General features: G+C 49.3%; 1 protein-coding gene across 4 annotated transcripts in view; it reads right to left on the reverse strand.

The window, feature by feature from the left end:
• LOC116816480 (uncharacterized) overlaps window positions 1-18,085 on the reverse strand; it is a 560,774-nt gene that overhangs the window by 12,349 nt on the left and 530,340 nt on the right. For 2 of the 4 annotated variants that reach the window (XM_075070352.1, XM_075070351.1), the window contains exon 4: window positions 8,055-10,157. In XM_075070352.1, coding sequence (XP_074926453.1) covers window positions 8,776-10,157 — 1,382 coding nt within the window. In that variant the 3' untranslated portion in view covers window positions 8,055-8,775. Of the gene's footprint in view, window positions 1-5,684; window positions 5,688-8,054; window positions 10,161-10,487; window positions 10,605-13,761; window positions 13,889-18,085 lie in introns of those variants that run through there. The other 2 variants (XM_075070353.1, XM_032783415.2) reach the window with 2 other exon arrangements.

Consider the following 18,085-nt stretch of genomic DNA (forward strand, 5'->3'; position numbering starts at 1 on the left):
TCCCCCAGCCCAGCGTGGGGCTGGGAGAGAGTCCGGTCTCTCCCCGGCACCGGCAGCCCAGCTGGGGGTGCTGAGAGAGTCCAACTCTCTCCTTTCCCTGTCACTGAAGCCCAACTCCACCTCACCTCACTCACCGCCTATTCCCCGCCATTTCCCCCGTCACCTCACCTTCTTCCATACCCTCTCCAGGGTGCAGGAGACACCTAATTAGTGGAGCCACATCTGCACAGCTCCTCTAATTAGGTGCGTGGCCCTTCAGTCTCTCGTGGGCGGTCTCCCAGGGTTGCACCATAGAGGGAACGGTGCCACTAACCATCACAGCTAGGACGGCAAAAGCTCTAGGGGACACACAGACATAATGACAAAAACCCCACTGAATAAAATCAAGGTAATTAAATGCCCATAAACTACATTAATGCAGCGTTACGGTGGCCCAGTGCTGCCTTCTGCCCTCCCAGCATGTGATGGGAGCTAAAGTTAAAGTACCCACCATAACCCCAACACAACCTTAACTCTGCCCCTTCCCTAACCCTGAAGCTGGCACTCGCCACTGGGAGTGGTTCAGTAAGGCTGGTGCAAAGGTTTACAAACTACGAAGGTCAGTGGTATCTTCTCCATCTCAGGAAGCTGGACATTAGGAAAAACTTTTTCACTCAGAGAGTGGTGAAGCACTGGAATGGGTTACCTAAGGAGGTGATGAAACCTCCTTCCTTGGAGGTTTTTAAGGTCAGGCTTGACAAAGCCCTGGCTGGGATGATTTAGTTGGGAATTGGTCCTGCTTTGAGCAGGAGGTTGGACTAGATACCTCCTGAGGTCCCTTCCAACCCTGATCTTCTATGATTCTAAGTCTTCAGGTCAAGACTGGAAGATGATTTTATCCAAACAAGTTATTCAGCTCAACTTGGCAGTAACTTGGATGAAATCCTGTGGCCTGTGTTACAGAAGAGGTCAGACCAGATGACCTAATAGTCACATCTGGCCATAAAAACCTATACATCTACAAGAGATACGAAAAGAACCGTCACTGTTTGTGTTGCACAGATGGGAATACCGGCATTTATCTGCATGCCCACCAGCTGTGTGCAATCTGTCATTTCTAGCTATAATATGATGCTGGATGGATTCCTTGGAGCAGCTTGGCAGAGCTGTGACTGTGATAGGAAGGGAGGTGCGTGTGGAACTTGGGGGAACCCTGTCTGCCTCATTTCTGTGCTGAGTGTTGTAGGTTGTGTCAATGAAGGTGCACGAGGGCATGTTCTTGTCATGGAGATTGTCAGCAGCCTGGTGGCATATATGTAAAGAGAAGTTGTTAGACTTTGTGCGGTTCTGCTCCTGTTCCCAGAGTGCTGTGTAGCAGGGGAGGGCAGAGAGCTAGTGAGTGTGTCATTGGCTTGCTCTGGTGATGCGGAAACAGGGCAGAGCAGAGGTGGCATTGTGGGGTGTTATGAACCTTACTCTGCATTTCCCCTTCTAAGAACCGAGGGGACGGGAATCCTTACCCAGCGAGGTCACATTCTCACAGTTCTCCTGCATGACATCTCTGTAGAGGGCTTTCTGAGTGGGGTCCAGCAGAGCCCCGTGAAATACACTGCCACCTCCTCGGTCACTGGCCCCTGAAAGAGCAAGAGTCCAACACTCAGTACCTGCTGCCCCACTCACAGCCCCACTATTCATGGGGGAGAGGAGTCAATCAAATGGGAGCTCTGAGTGGATCTCACTGAACGGAGTCCCACCTCCACCCTGATCAGAGCATCCAGGAAACACCAAGGTGAGGGGATGGAGAGAGAGCCCCTTGTCTCTCCCAGCAGATCCATCACACACCTATTAGCCACAGACATGCAGGAGATGGAGCCTCTAGCAGGGCCCAGGGAGAGCTGCCTGGTAGGAAGAGAATGGAGAGTCATTAATTTTAGGAGAAATGGGGGCAAGATCTGATGATCCACATGTGATACTGAGAGAGAAAAGGGGCAGAACTAGGAGAATTTCTATCAGTGGGTGAGAAGGGAGAGGCACAAACAGGGAAAGGAGCCAATTAACGCCCCCTACTTCTCCCCCACTGTCTGCCGCCCCCCCCCCCATCCCAGCAGGGCTGGGGGCAGATCCCGGCTGCAGCTGAGAACAGCTGCTCTGCTCCGGTTCGGGCGTCCCCAGCACTGCTGGCAGCACATGGACACCCAGGGAGCAGATTCCCGGGGGCTGCAGCGTCTGAGGCTCCTTGCGGGAGCGTAGTGTGAACAACTAGTCTTGCTTCGCTACTGGAGTGCACTGAGCATGCGCCGTAACATCTGCTGAAGCCACTGCCCTTCTCGCTGCCCTTATTCGGCAGCTGATTCTGCTGACTGCTGTTTACATGGGTTAAAAGTGGTAAATCGGAGCAGGGGCTGGTAATTGACTGGCCGGGGAGAGGGGCGGTGAAACAGCTGGTGGCAGGGTTAGGATAGGGATTGAAGGGCAAAATGAGGGTTGTGGGGGAGGAAGGAACCGGGGGTCAGCTCCAGGGTGAGGTGCTGCCTGAGGGTGACAGGGCAAAACCCCGGCACAGGCAGCGGGGGGAACAGTTACACCCCAGTGTTTGCAGTAATAGGCGGTGGGGAGCAGAGGGGCTTTTTGATTTCCCCTCCCACAGACAGCACCTCCCAGCATGGGCTTCCCAGGGCTGGGTTCTTAAAGGCTCAGGCACCCCAATACCCAGTCACTGCAGCTCCTCTCTGTCTGGTGTCACCTACTACTGCGTGTCCTGCATCAAAGGGTCACCGGCCCCAGGGAGCTGTCAGGGGACTGAACAGCCTGTGTCTCTGGGGCTGGCTGAGGAAGGATGATTGCAGAAGAAAGGCTGAGTGCAGAGTGTTTGTGCTCATCGCACATCCAACACCGACCCATCGCGCGGCTGGTTCTTGGTGAGACAGTGGCCTTCTCCTCCTGCCCCCACAATCCCCCACAGAAAAGGCGCCAGGACATTTTTTTTTGGTCATTTCCTAGAGTTTTAAAGCTCACAACCTGAACAAAGAGGAATTGCACCATGTGGAGCCGTTCTGAGCTCCCCACGGGTCATCAGCAGAACAGGGCCATTCGCTGCCCCACGTACAGATCTCTGCCCCTTGAGCTAGTAGCATAACTGAGAGCAGTAGGCTGTTCTCCTGCATGTGGGCCAGGCACTAGAGGGGGTGAGATAGAGGATGCTGCGGAGTCAATACCACCTAGATGACAAAGTTTAGCCCGAACAGGGAAATTAGCTGGTTAAATGGGATATGAGGAAAATAGAGACATTGTCACCATTGGAGTAAAAGAAGTTCACAGCGGCTGAGGATCTGACCTGTTTACTCCATTGGAGGCAGGATGATTAATATCAGCTGAGGATCTGGCCCATCTGCTTGTCTTTTCCCCAATCCTGGTCGCAGACCCTAACAGCTGTTGCTGCCCCTTGGTCCCAGCTGTGAGGGGGGTGCACTGCCTAGTTCCCATACAACTGAGGGACTTCAGCTGCCCTCTGTCCCCAGAGCCCCCCACTCCCAACACAGCTCATAGTGCTCCATGGGGCCTTCTGACAGGAGAGGTTCATTGCAGGGGGATGGGTCTAGCTAGGACTGTCCAGGGTGCCCAGAACTGGGGTGTCAGAGCGCCGCGGTCCTGTGCGGAGCTGCCATTCACCTCCCCCTCCTTTTGTCTCCTCTTGCATTGAATCCAACCTTTTTTCTCTCCACCACCATCATCCTAAACATGCCGCACTTGCCTCCTGCAAGAGACAGTGTCCCTGTTGTGTGTAAAGAGGCTTCTATGTAACCTCTGTCTGCTTCCTCCCACTCCATTTCCTCACCATTCATAGAAGATCAGGGTTGGAAGAGACCTCAGGAGGTATCTAGTCCAACCCCCTGCTCAAAGCAGGACCAATTCCCCACTAAATCATCCCAGCCAGGGCTTTCTCAAGCCTGACCTTAAAAACCTCTAAGGAAGGAGATTCCACCACCTCCCCGCTAGGGATCCCATTCCAGTGCTTCACGACACTGCTAGTAAAAAAGTTTCTCCTAATATCCAACCAAAACCTCCCCCACTGCAACTTGAGACCATTGTTCCTTGTTCTGTCATCTGCCACTACTGAGAACAGCCTAGATCAGGGGTAGGCAACCTATGGCACGGGTGCTGAAGGTGGCACGCGAGCTGATTTTCAGCGGCACTCTCACTGCCCGGGTCCTGGCCACCAGTCCAGGGGGCTCTGCATTTTAATTTAATTTTAAATGAAGCTTTTTAAACATTTAAAATACCTTATTTACTTTACATACAACAATAGGTTATATATTATAGACTTATAGAAAGAGACCTTCTAAAAACATTAAAGTGTATTACTGGCACACAAAACCTTAAATAAAGTGAAATAAATGAAGACTCGGAACACCACTTCTGAAAGTGCCACCCCTGGTCTAAATCCAACCTCTTGTAACCCCCTTCAGGTAGTTGAGAGCAGCTATCAAATCCCCCTCATCTTCTCTCTGCAGACTAAACAATCCCAGTTCCCTCAGCCTCTCCTCATAAGTCATGTGCTCCAGTCCCCTAATCATTTTTGTTGCCCTCCACTGGACTTTTTCCAGTTTTCCACATCCTTCTTGTAGTGTGGGCCCAAAACTGGACACAGTGCTCCAGATGAGGCCTCACCAATGTCGAATACAGGGGAATGATCACATCCCTCGATCTGCTGGCAATGCCCCTACTTATACAGCCCAAATGCCATTAGCCTTCTGGCAACAAGGCACACTGCTGACTCATATCCAGCTCTCCGTCCACTGAACCCTGTCCTTTCTGAAGAACTGCTGCCAGTCATCTGGTCCCTGTCTGTAGCAGTTAATGGAATTCTTCCGTCCTAAGTGCGGATTATGCACTTGAACCTTATCAGATTTCTTTCAGCCGAATCCTCTAATTTGCTTAGGTCCCTCTGTAGCCAATCCTTACCTTCCAGCATATTTACCACTCCTCCCAGTTTAGTGTCATCTGCAAACTTGCTGAGGGTGCAATGCATCCATCATCCAGGTCATTAATGAAGACTTGAACAAAACTGGCCCCAGGACCAACCCTTGGGCACTCCACTTGAAACCGGCTGTCAACTAGACATGGAGCCGTTGATCACTACCCATTGAACCGATGATCTAGCCAGCTTCTATCCACCTTACAGTCCATTCATCCATCCTATACTTCTTTACTGCTGGCAGAATACTGTGAGAGACCGTATCAAAAGCTTTGCTAAAGTCAAGGAATAAACACATCCACTGCTTTCCCCTCATCCACAGACCCAGTTATCTCCTCAAGAAGGCAATTAGGTTAGTCAGCATGATTTGCCCTTGGTGAATCCATGCTGACTGTTCCTGATCACTTTCCTCTCTTCTAAGTGCTTCAGAATATTCCTTGAGGATCTGCTCCATGATTTTCCGGATTGAGGTGAGTCTGACTGGCCTGTAGTTCCATGGATCCTCCTCCTTCCCTTTTTAAAAGATGGACACAACATTAGCCTTTTGCCAGACATCTGGGACCTCCCTGAATTACCATGAGGTTTCAAAGATAATGGCCAATGGCTCTGCAATCACATCCCGCAACTCTTTAGCACCCTCGGATGCAGTGCATCCAGCCCCATGAACTTGTGCTCATCCAGTTTTCTAAATAGTCCTGAACCACTTCTTTCTCCACAGAAGGCTGGTCACTTCCTCCCCATACTGTGCTGCCCAGTGGAGTAGTCTGGGAGCTGACCTTGTTCGTGAAGACAAAGGCAAAAAAGCCTTGAGTAACATTAGCTTTTTCCACATCCTCTGTCACTAGGTGCCTGTCCCACACTTCCCCTGACCTTCTCTTCTTGCAAATATACCTGTAGAAACCCTTTTGTTACTCTTAACATCTCTTGCTAGCTGCAACTCCAAGTATGATTTGGCCTTCGCTGATTTCACTCCTGCATGCCTGAGCAATATTTTTATACTCCTCTCTGGTCATTTGTCCAATCTTTCACTTCTTGTAAGCTTCTTTTTTGTGTTTAAGATCAGCAAGAGGTATCTCCCACCGTGTGAGGTCAGCATGTTTCGGTGGCATTCCCCACAGACCCAGTGGCAGACGACTCCATCACTGTTAGGGCCTGGTGGAGTCGGGTCGGCCCAGCCTCCACACCTGGGCCACTGTCGTTCCCCCCCGCCCCCGGTGATGGCCTCCTGAGTATTGGCTGCTAGGCCATGCTGCCCTGTGTCTTAGGGCTGCTATATGGACTCTGGTTGCTAGGCCATGTTGCCCTGAGTGCAAGGGCCGCAGTATTGACTCTGACCTCTAGACCACGCTGCCCTGTACCTGAGGGCTGCCATGCGACCCTGACCCCTGAATCTCATTGTGGCGTGACCCAGTAGAATCTGCTAGGCTGTAAGCACGGTCACAACATGCTCCCTGCCCACCGCGACAGGCTGGGACATACATGTCCACTGCGCCAGGGGACAGGGCATAAATATACACTGTGCCAGGGACAGTCTGCCCCTCTCAGCAGAGACAATTTGTACCTGCTGATACTGGAAGGGCACAGTGTAAAGGGGGTGGGGAACATGAGCTCCCCACGCATTGTCTCTGGGAGGAACCTTCCAGCCTCATGTCCCAGGCCAGGGCAACCCATCGCACCAGCTCCTGGGACCACAGGAGTGGGGATCATCTGGCTCTGAGACTCTCAGCATCAGTGTCTTCCTGGAGCTCCTGTGGCCTCACAGGTACCTGAGCAAGAGAGGGGCGCAGGAACTTGGGCTGAGCAGAGGGACCCAGCTCCAGGCACCTACGTGGAGTGAACTTAGGTGCCCGGAGCAGGGTCCCTCTGCTCAGCCCATGTGGAGTGGAGGGGGTGGAACAGAGCTACTTCTCCCAGCGGCTGAGATACCCACTTCCACCAACTCCTTATCAGGCAGACAGACACACTGCCCCGGCCCATCCGCACTACTCCTGAAAGTCTGCGCTGGGGAGCTCATTTTCTCTTTTGTGAGCCCCCTAGGATGCAGTGAGAGCTGAGATAGGTGTGGCGCCCCCAGCTGGTCCCACGTGAGAACCTAAGAGTTAATATTGAGGGAGTTAATAAGGCTCTGAGTAGGGTGGGCTGATCTCTAGGGTTCTGGCCCATGTAGCTTATTGGAAGACATGACTCAATATCCCTTGTACACATTTCATTAAAATGAACAAATAAAATGATCAGCACATCTAACTAAACCTAACTCTGGAGCACACAGTACAATGATCTCGTTCAGGTCAGAGCAGGAAATCACGCAGTTAACAATTATCTTGCTTTAGAATCAAATCATCAGTTCAGTCAAATCATCAGAATTATACAGCAGAAAATCAGCCCTTATAAATCCTGAAACAAGAACCCAAGGAGGCAGCTGTCCATTTAGTTAATTCCAGTCAGAGAACTTCACCCAGGCCCTGCGATCCACACTCAGCCACTTGAAGATATCAACACTAACACCAATTTATTGTTCACATTAAAGCCACAAGTTCAGAGCTTCCACCTTAGATCTCCCCAGAGTGTGGCTAACCTTCTCCCGGTGGCTTCCACAGATAAAAACCTTAATACACAGGTTTTTAACAGTATGTATCCGACAGCTCAGGTTCTTTGACCACTTTCACAGAACGAGAAGCACATGTTCAATCACTTTGCAGGGCAGCATTTTAGGGTTATTTAGGTTTGGGAATTATTCCTTTTAGCTCCTTCCCTGCATGGATGTGACAGGTTTCATACACACATACAGGCACTGACCCCCACAGTCCCACCGGAGTAGAATAGGAAGGCTGGGACGGTTCCCAGTTGACAAAAACAAAGTTTGAAAAATAGAAAAAAGGACCATTTGGATACTGAAATTGACATGTGATTCCAACGCTGCAGCTCTTTGGACTCCTGTGGAGTAGGAAGCAGAGCTGCAGTCAAGGAGCCAGGCGATGGGTTCGCCGGCTCAGTACTCCATGTTCACAAGCTCTCTCAGGTACAAGGAGATAGGTCCTTGTGTTGATGTTACAACTTCTTTCCCCAGAGGGGATCAGTCTGGGAGTCCTGGACTGTCCGTCTTTCTGGTGCAAAAGGGCTTCCACCTTTACCTTGGTACTTCGTGGTTGAGCATTCTAGCTCACCGTTCATTGCAGTCACTTGCCTGAAGTCTACAGGCAAATGTGGAGTGAGGGACGCCTTGGTTACGGACACTGTGGGCTGATCCATTTCACACGAGGCAGACTTTGGGCTCTCGTCAGTTTGGAAGAGTCCCACTTCACCTGGCAGTTTTCTTAAAATATCGATTGCTGTGAACCCCATGCACTCTGGAGGTCTGAAGCCCAAAGATCTCCAAAATAAAAGAAATCCAAAGACCACCAGGGGAGGGTTTCCATACCCTGGCTTGAGGGTTAAAAGGATCAACTGTGCCCATGAGCTTCCTCTAAAAAGGAAGAGGAGTTTCAGCTCCTATAAAAATAACAGAAAAGCTACCTATTAGCTCAGACATCCATTGCCATTCATAAAAAGAACTGTGGGCCTCTCCTGACAGACATCATACCTCTTCGCTTTGCAGAGAAGTGGGGAAGTCAGCGATCCATTCAGTCTAATTGGGTAAAAGGTTACACAACTTGTCTCCTTAAGTAATTCACCCCGGAGAAGGCCAACCTGCCAAAAGGCAAAAGTGGGCAACTTACATGAGCGAGCTGAGAGAACAGGGTGACACAAATGGTGCCAACAAACCGAAAGGTTACTGTGTGGGAATTAGCAAACGTATTTTAAAAAATAATCTTTTCTCTGCCCTACACAAAGTTTTGATGCTGTCGCTCTCTCCGGTGGAGATTCTGATGTCTATTCAGGTGTGAGTTGCGGATGAAACTTTTCCTGCACACTGAGCATTGATAGGGTCTCTCTCCTGTGTGAATTCTCTGATGTATTATAAGGGCTGAGCTCACGCTGAAGCTTTTCCCGCACTCACAGCACTGATAAGGTGTTTCTCCTGTGTGGCTTGTCTGATGTGCGCTAAGGTTTGATTTCTGACTGAATCGTTTCCCGCACTCAGAGCACTCATAGGGGCGCTCTCCCGTGTGGACCCTCTGATGTCTATTAAGGTCTGACTTGACAGTGAATTTTTTCCCGCATTCACGGCATTCATAGGGCCGCTCTCCCGTGTGGATCCTCTGATGTGTAATAAGGGCTGATCTCTGAGTGAAAGTTTTCCCACACTCAGAGCATTTATAGGGGATCTCTCCCGTGTGGATTCTCTGATGTCCAATCAGATCTGACTTGACAGTGAAGCTTTTCCCGCACTCACAACATTTATACGGTCGCTCCCCCGTGTGGATCCTCTGATGTCTAATAAGGGCTGAACTCTGAGTGAAGCTTTTCCTGCACTCACAGCATTCATGGGGCCTCTCTCCTGTGTGGATCCTCTGATGATTAATTAGGTCTGAGTTGACAGTGAAGCTTTTCCCGCATTCGCAGCACTCAAAGGGCCTCTCTCCTGTGTGGATCCTCTGATGTATAATAAGACCTGAGCTCCGAGTGAACTGTTTCCCGCACTCACTACACGTATAGGGTCGTTCTCCTGTGTGGGTCCTCTGGTGATTAATAAGAGCGGAGCTGTCAGTGAAGTTTTTCCCACACTCATGGCATTCACAAGGTCGCTCTCCCGTGTGGATCCTCTGGTGTCTAGTGAGGGCGGAGCTCAGCGTGAACAGTTTCCCACACTTGCCGCACTCATGGGGTCTCTCCCCTGAGTGGATCCTCTGATGCCGAACAAGGTGGGAGCTCTGGCTGAAGGTTTTCCCGCACACCCCGCATCCATAGGGCCTCTCTCCTGTGTGGATTCGCTCATGTTTCATAAGGTCTGAGCGGCTACTGAAGTGCTTCCCACACACGGTGCATGTGTTTTTCCTCTCTCCTGTGGGTGTTCTCTGCTGGGCTGTGATTTCCTTGAGGTCTCTGAGAGTCTCCTGACAATTAATGGATTTACCAAGCTTCTCGCCTAGCTGGTTTCCCTGCTGCCTCTCTGGCCTGTGCTGACTCTCACAGGCTTTCCCCTTCACACAACGCCTGGACACATTCCCTTGGGATCCTTGTGATAATTCCCCATGTGGTTCTACTTGCTCAGCATCTTCCTGCTGAGGATTCAGCTCTTTGTTCTCACTCACCATCCCAGCACCTGCTAGGACACAGGGAGAAACATCAGAAACAGGGGTGGAAAAGCAGAAATCAAACCAAAATTTGACCCAGAGAGACAGAAAAAACCTTACAGCTGCATTCTCCTTAGTGGACAGAGGAGGGGATCAATTGTGCCTCCACATCCCATCAGGGAGGGAGCTGCTGCCAGGTCTCAGTGAGGATGAGTAGGAAGCCATGAGTGATAGCTGCCCATAGGATACAAGGCCTCCTGGGGATACTCCTGAACTCCGAGAGCTCACAAGGCCTTTTAAGGAGTCCCAGATCTTTACTTCAGACACAGAGTTTTTTAATTGGTTTAATGATCCCTCACCAGCGCAGGCAGCTCTCAGGATCTCTCCTTCCTCAGAGCCTTGGAGATCCAGGACCCACGGCTCCTCCCCTCGTTCCAGCTGGGAGATCACATCAGGTTTGGAAACAGGAAACCCTGCTCAGGGGACAGAAAACAAGGGAGATCAGGGAAGTTCATGCGACATTTCTCACAAAGAGTCTATTTGTTTAACCCCATCCCATTTTAAAGCTGTCAAATCCCAGGGGCAGTTCCTCAGGTGCTCAAAGGTGCAGGACACCCTGCGTATGAGGGATTTAACTATCCCCATGTCTGCTGGGAACACACACAGCCAGACATTGCTCGTAGAATCGTAGAATATCAGGGTTGGAAGGGACCTCAGGAGGTATCTAGTTCAACTCCCTGCTCAAAGCAGGACCAACCCCAACTAAATCATCCCAGCCAGGGCTTTGTCAAGGTGGGCCTTAAAAACCTCCAAGGATGGAGAGTCCACCACCTCCCTAGGGAACCCATTCCAGTGCTTCACCACCCTCCTGGGGAAATAGTGTTTCCTAATATCCAACCTACACCTCCCCCACTGCAACTTTCTCCTTGTTCTGCCATCTGCCACCACTGAGAACAGCTGAGCTCCAGCCTCTTTGGAACCCCCCTTCAGGTAGCTGAAGGCTGCTATCAAATCCCCCCTCACTCGTCTCTTCTGCAGACTAAATAATCCCAGTTCCCTCAGTATCTCCGCGTAAGTCATGTGCCCCAGTCCCCTGATCATTTTCATTGCCCTCCACTGGACTCTCTCCAATTTGTTCACATCCCTTCTGTAGTGGGTGGGGGGACAAAAACTGGACACAATACTACAGATGTGGCCTCACCAGTGCTGAATAGAGGGGAATAATCACTCCCCTCAATCTGCTGGCAATGCTCCTACTAATGCAACCCAATATGCTATTGGCCATCTTGGCAATGCAGCTCCTAAAACACAGAACAGTAAGTCCGTGTTCCAGGAAGTAAAGACTCCAGCCAGAGGGGAAGTCACCCTGGATCTGCTTCTTAAGCACAGAGAGAAACCCAGAGACAATGGGAAAGTTGTAGGAAAGCCAGGACCGGTGAGCATGGACTGGTGGGATTCAGCGCAGAACGGAAAAGGAGGGATGGGGAGTGGTACCACTGAATGTCGTATCTCAGGGCTTGTCTACACTCGAGACACTGTGACTGTCCTGAACGGAGGAGGTCACCCACCTCCGTGAGAGGCAGTAGCTAGCTTGACGGAAGCATTATTTTCTGTTTAAAAACCACCTATTCTAACTACCCTAAATTTCATGTTTATTTGGATTCTCTTGAAACTAGCAGGGCAAATTTTTCATGGGCATTCAGGGAAGAGTTAGTGGTTCAAATATGGGGAGATTTGTTAAAGAGGTTCCTAAGATACAGCCCCTCCACCCTCTTTGGCAGCTTTTTACAAAATCATCTTCCTCTTGTCATATTTTCTTACACAGAGCTGGGGCTGAAGATATGGTTCTCATTGTCCCCGGACTGATCTCCGTCACTTGGCATTTCTCCCAGGTAGTACACAGCCCCCACTGCCTCTTTGGGTTGGCTCAAGAGGGTCTATGCTGTGGCCATTGAACCTAAACCACACCCATGAATTTGAGAATGAGCCTGACGGCTGATAGTTTTAGGCGACGTGTGTTGTGCCTTTTTCTTGCATTCTGTAGAAGTTCCTCCTGGAAGTTTTCCCCTCTGATTACAAAATATGTGGGTTCAGAGTCCTATTTTCAAGTGCTCTAAAGTCCACATGCAGAGTCTTGCCCGGTCTGTACTTAAAGGTTTTGCTAGCCTAGCACTGGCAATTAGGGGTGTAAAAATCACACCTCTAACCATCACAGCTGGGCCGGGAAAACCTGTAAGGTAGACACAGTTACAGTGGCAAAAAGGGCATTAAGAAAAAAATCAGGGTAAAATACCCATAAAGTACATTAATGCAGAGTTAAGGTTGCCCAGTGCGGCCTCATGTCCTCTCAGCACGTGGATGGGAGTTAACCTAAACCTCTGAAAACTAGAAAATGATGCCACCTGCAACACAACCTTAACTCTTCCCTTCTCTAATCCTTGAGTTGGTACTAGCCACTGGAAACAGTTTAGGAAGGCTGGTGCAAAGGTTTACAAACTACGAAGATACGTGGCATCTTCTCCATCTCAGGAAGTCTTCAAGTCAAGACTGGATGCCTTTCTGGAAGATGATTTAGTCAAACACAAGGCAGTATCTGGATGAAATTCTGTAGCCAAACTAGATGAATGAATAGTCCTTTCTGGATATAAAATCTATGAATCTACAATAGACACATGGAAGGACTAAGAACATGCCATTGTTTGTGTTGTGTTCCACAGATCGGAACACCGGCATTTATCAATATGCCTTCCAGCTGTGTGCAGTGTGTCGGCTGTAATTGAAAGGAGGATGGATACGTTGGAGCATCTTGGCAGAGATGAGACTGTGGAATGACGAGAGGTACATGTGAACCCTGAGGGACCTAGCCTGCCTCCTTTCCATGCTGTGTGTTGCAGGTTGTGTCAGTGAAGGTGCACAAGGGCGAGTTCTTGTTGAGGAGATTGCCAGCAGCCTGGGGGCATATGTGCTAGAGGACTCCAAGGTTGATCAATGGCAAAGTGAAGACAACGACTCTGAAGGAAACCTCATGGAGAGAGGAAGGGAGGGAGTGTGTAGTAAGGAAGTGTGGCCTCCTCAGAGCTAGACCCAGGGAGACCGTAACCCGCTCCTTGGGCTTCAGAACCAGGAAAGCCATGCCCACCCCACCGGACATGGAGGGGCGGGACAGGAAGCGGAAGTACAAAAGGCTGGCCCTTATATGTGTTGGAGCTGCCGAGGGAGATGGATGCTTCTCCCCTGCTGCCGGAGCAGGACATCGAGAAGGAGCTCCCAGGACTGCCGCTGGATGCCGCTGGATGCCTTGGCCAACTCCCAAGGCTGCTGGCTGAGCAAGGTGCTGACAAACCCTGGGGCGACCACTGACCACTCTTCGCAGGGAGACAGAGGACACCTACAGCATGGAGGTACCAAACTCGGGGGAGGTAGGAAGTAGCCCAGGGAAACTAGATGACCCTCTGGTTGGGCTTTGGCCTGATAGGTTGGCGTGTTGTGGGCGGATCCTCACTGACTCAGTCTCTGGCAGCGTGTGTCACTGGCATGCTCGGGTGATGCTGAAACAGGGCAGAGCAGAGGTGGCATTGTGAACATTAACTCTTCCTTTCCCCTTCTAAGAACCGAGGGAACAGTAACCCTTACCCAGCGAGGTCACATTCTCATAGTTCTCCTGCATGACATCCCTGTAGAGGGCTCTCTGGGCAGGGTCCAGCAGAGCCCACTCTTTCCTCGTGAAATACACAGCCACCTCCTCGAAGATCACCGGCCCCTGAAAGAGCAAGAGTCCAACACTCAGTACCTGCTGCCCCACCATTTGTGGGGGAAAGGAACATAATAACGGTCATACTGGGTCAGACCAAAGGTCCATCTAGCCCAGTACCCTGTCTTCCGACAGTGGCCAGTGCCAGGTGCCCCAGAGGGAATGGACAGAACAGGTGATCATCAAGTGATCCATCCCCTGTTGCTCATTCCCAGCTCCTGGCAAACAGAGGCAGAGACACCATCCTGCTCATTCCTGGCTAATACCATTGATGATCTGTCCTCCATGAACTTCTCTAGTTTTTTTTTTAATCCTTTTTGTCTTGCCTTCACAACAACATCTGGCAAGAAGTTCCACATGTTGACGTGCATTATAGAAGAATACTTCCTTTTGTTTGTTTTAAGCCTGCTGCGCCTGTTGATTTCATTTGGTGACTCCTAGTTCTTGTGTTATGAGAAGGATTAACTAACACTCCTTATTTACTTCTCCCCACCGTCATGAATTTATAGACTCTATCATATCCCACTTAGTTGTCTCTTTTCCAACGCTGAAAAAGTAACAGTCTAATTAATCCCTTCTTATACGAAAGCTGTTCATGCCCTAATCGTTTTTGCCCTTTTCTGAACCTTTCCATCATTTCAATATATCTTTTTTGAGAGATGGGTGACCACATCTACACACGCTATTCAAGATGTGGGCGTCCCATGCAATTATAATAGAGCAACTGATTATTTTCTGCTTTATTATCTATCTTTTTTAACTAGTTCCCAACTTTCTGTTGCTTTTTTGATGCTGCTGTACATTGAGTGGAGTTTTCGAGAAACTCTCTCTTTCGTGAGTGTGAACGTCAATTAGACCCATCATTTTATATGTATAGTTGGGATTGTGCTTTCCAATGTGCATACTTTGCATTTATCAACATTGAATTTAATCTGCCATTTTGTGCCCAGTTACCAGTTTTGAGAGATCCATTTGCAGCTCTCAGCAGTCTGCCTTGGTCTTAACTATTTGAGCAGTTTTGTCTCATCTGCAAATTTTGCCACCTCACTGTTTTTACCCCCTTTTTCCAGATCATTTATGAATATGTTTAATAGGACGGTGCAGTACAGATCTCTGAGAGACACCATTATTTACCTCTCTCCCTTCTGAAAACTGACCATTATTCCTATGCTTTTCCTCTTTTTCAACCAGTTACAATGTCATGAGAGACCCAGCCTCTTATCCCATGAAGCTTACTTTGCTTAAGAGCCTTTAGTGAGGAACCTTGTGAACCTTTCTGAAAATCTAAGTACGACCATATCCACTGGATCCTCCTTAGAAACATAGCAGGATAACCCCTGCTCAAAGCAGACCAATTCCCACTAAATCATCCAGCCAGGGCTTGTCAAGCCTGACCTTAAAACCTCTAAGGAAGGAGATTCCACCCCCTCCCTAGGTAACCCATTGCATGCTTCACCACCCTCCTAGTGACTTTTTTTTCCCAATATCCAACCTAAACCTCCCCCACTGCCTACTTGAGACCATCTCTTGCTCTGTCATAAGTGCCATAGAGAACAGTCTAATCCATCCTTTTGGACCCCCTGCAGTAGCTGAAAGCTGCCCTTATCAAACCCCCTCCATCTCTTCTCTCTGCAGTCAAACAAGCCCGCCGTCCCGTCCAGCCCTCCTCTATAGTCAATCGTGCCCAGCCCCTAAGTATATTATTGTGTCCCTCCGCTGACCTATCTAATTTGTCCTACAGTTTTTTCTTGTAGTGGGGCAAATACTGGACAACAGTACATCCAGTTGAGGCCTTTCACCAATGTTGAATCAAGAGGAAAGAATCAACGTCCCCACGATCTGCTGTCATTGTCCCGTATCGATATTCAACGCCAAAATAGTGCGTAGCCTCCTGCAACAAGGCACACTGTCGACCATATCCCTCTCTCACCGCACTTATAACCGCTAGTTGTCTTCGCTGTAGATACTGTGCCTACTCCCTCCTATCTGTAACAGTTGAAAGTGGATCTTCCATCCTAAGTGCAGGCTCTGCTATTTGTCCCTTGTGAAACCTATCAGATTCTTGCGCCAATCGCCTAATTGTCTACGGTCCCTCTGTACTACCCCTGAACATATCTGCCACCCTTCCAGTTAGTGTCAAGCTTCTGCAAGATTTGCTTGAGCGTGCCTGTCCACATTTCTGTGTATCCCTCCAACATCTAGTAAATGGGAGGTATGATTCCTTTAAAAAACCATGTTGACTCTTCCCGCATAAACAAATTATGCGAACAATTTGTTCTGTATTAGAGCCTTCAACCAATTGCCTGAAGTCAATGCTACTGGGCTGTACATGCCGGAATATCACCTCAGAGCCCTTATAAATTGCATCAAATTGCTTATCCCTCCACCGGCATCTGGACAGGAAGCTAATTAAATGATGTCACAGACTACAATTAGAGTCCTCTGCAATTGTCCATGCTTAGGAGCTGTCCTTCAGAACCTGCGTGTAATACATCTGGCGCCTGGAATTGATTACGGTTTAGTTTATCATTTGTCCAAAACCGCCCCTAATAACACCTATCAACTGCGGACAATTCCTCAGATGTTTCAACTAAAAAGAATCGTCCTTGGTTTGGGAATCCCCCTCACCCAGCCCTGAAGACCAATTGCAAAGAATCATGTTTCTTATCTGGCCAATGGCTTATGTCCGCTGAGCTGCTCCTTTACATCTCGATCAACCTCTATTAAGCTACGTCTTTCACTACACAGCTGTATCGTGCGGGATAGCAATCGATTTCTCAGGAATGCGCTATATTGTTCATATCATCGCAGACGCGAATATACAATCCTGACAGCTCCTGCGACCGCCGGAACTCCACCAACGCTAACAGTGCGCCGGAGCGCGACGTGTCACAAGAGGGGGGAGAGCCACAGACTAATTGACTCTGGCTCGGCCTGAGCAGCCGGGTGGTAACCTAATTAAGAGATACTGTTCACTGTCCAGCTAAATGCAGTCTAGCTTCACGTAGCTGCAGTTCTGCCCCGTATCTTAGCATCGAATTCCCCCCCTGAGCACAGACCAGTCCTTAGAGGTATAGACTTAAGGTCAGACGGGACTATATGAAGATCGAGTCCAGACCCCTGCACAACGGCAGGCAACATTCCTCACCACTCCGCAACAAACCCTAATTACTGTCTGAGCTATGAATAGTCCCCAATCATGATTAAAGACTTCAGAGCCAGGAAGAATCCTCCAGAGCTGACGTTGTTCGCCCACTGCCGCAGAGGAAGCAAAACCCCCAGCGGCCTGCTGCCAATCTTTCCCTTCCGGAGGTAAAAATCCTTCCCGACTCAAAATAGTGTGATACAGCTAAACCCTGAGCATGTTGGCGAGACTCACCACCAAACTACGCCCAGGAGAATTCCTTAGAACGTCAGATTCTGCCTCATCTAACACGCCACCACAAGCCATGTATATTCATCGCTAAAGGTCAAAGGTCAATTATACATGTCCCAAAATTAGGTCTATCCCCATGCATATCCACCCTCCATAAACTATCAAGCTAGTCTCTGAAACAAGACAATTCTTTGCCCCCAACCTACTCCCCTGGAAGGCGTTCCAGAACTGACTTCTGTTCAGAAACCTTCGTCTAATTCAACCTAAACTGTCCTGATGGCCAGTTTAATCCATTTGTCTTGCCACATTGTACTGAGCTTAACTAACTTCCTCTCCCCCCGTATTATCGTCCCGATATATGTTAAAGAGAGCAATCGTATCTCCCGTCAGCCTGTCTTTGGTTAGGCTAAACATCCAACTCTTTGAGTCTCCTTTGCACAAGGCAGGGTTTCTCCATTCCCTGATCATCCTAGTAGCCTCCTCTACCTGTATCCAGGTCTGAATCATTCTTCTTAAACCATGGGCCATCAGAACTGGCACACAATATCCAGACGAGTCTCACCAAGGCCTTGAAATGGTACTAACACACTCCTTACTGTACTGAAATACCCGCCTCAGCATCCAAACCGCATTACGCTTTTTTCATTCGGCTTTTCATGTGGGCCCATAGTATCCTGTGATCAAGCCAGCCCCGCTCAACGCCAAGGTTCCTTTGTCCTCCTCTGTACTTCCAACTAAGCATTCTGATACAAAGACTTCTTAGTTATTAACCCCTTTAAATCAATTTTTCACGTATTAAATGCAATCCAATTATATAACCCAACTCATCC

The sequence above is a fragment of the Chelonoidis abingdonii genome, chromosome 11 (assembly GCF_003597395.2).
Source record: "Chelonoidis abingdonii isolate Lonesome George chromosome 11, CheloAbing_2.0, whole genome shotgun sequence".
NCBI lineage: Eukaryota > Metazoa > Chordata > Testudines > Testudinidae > Chelonoidis > Chelonoidis abingdonii.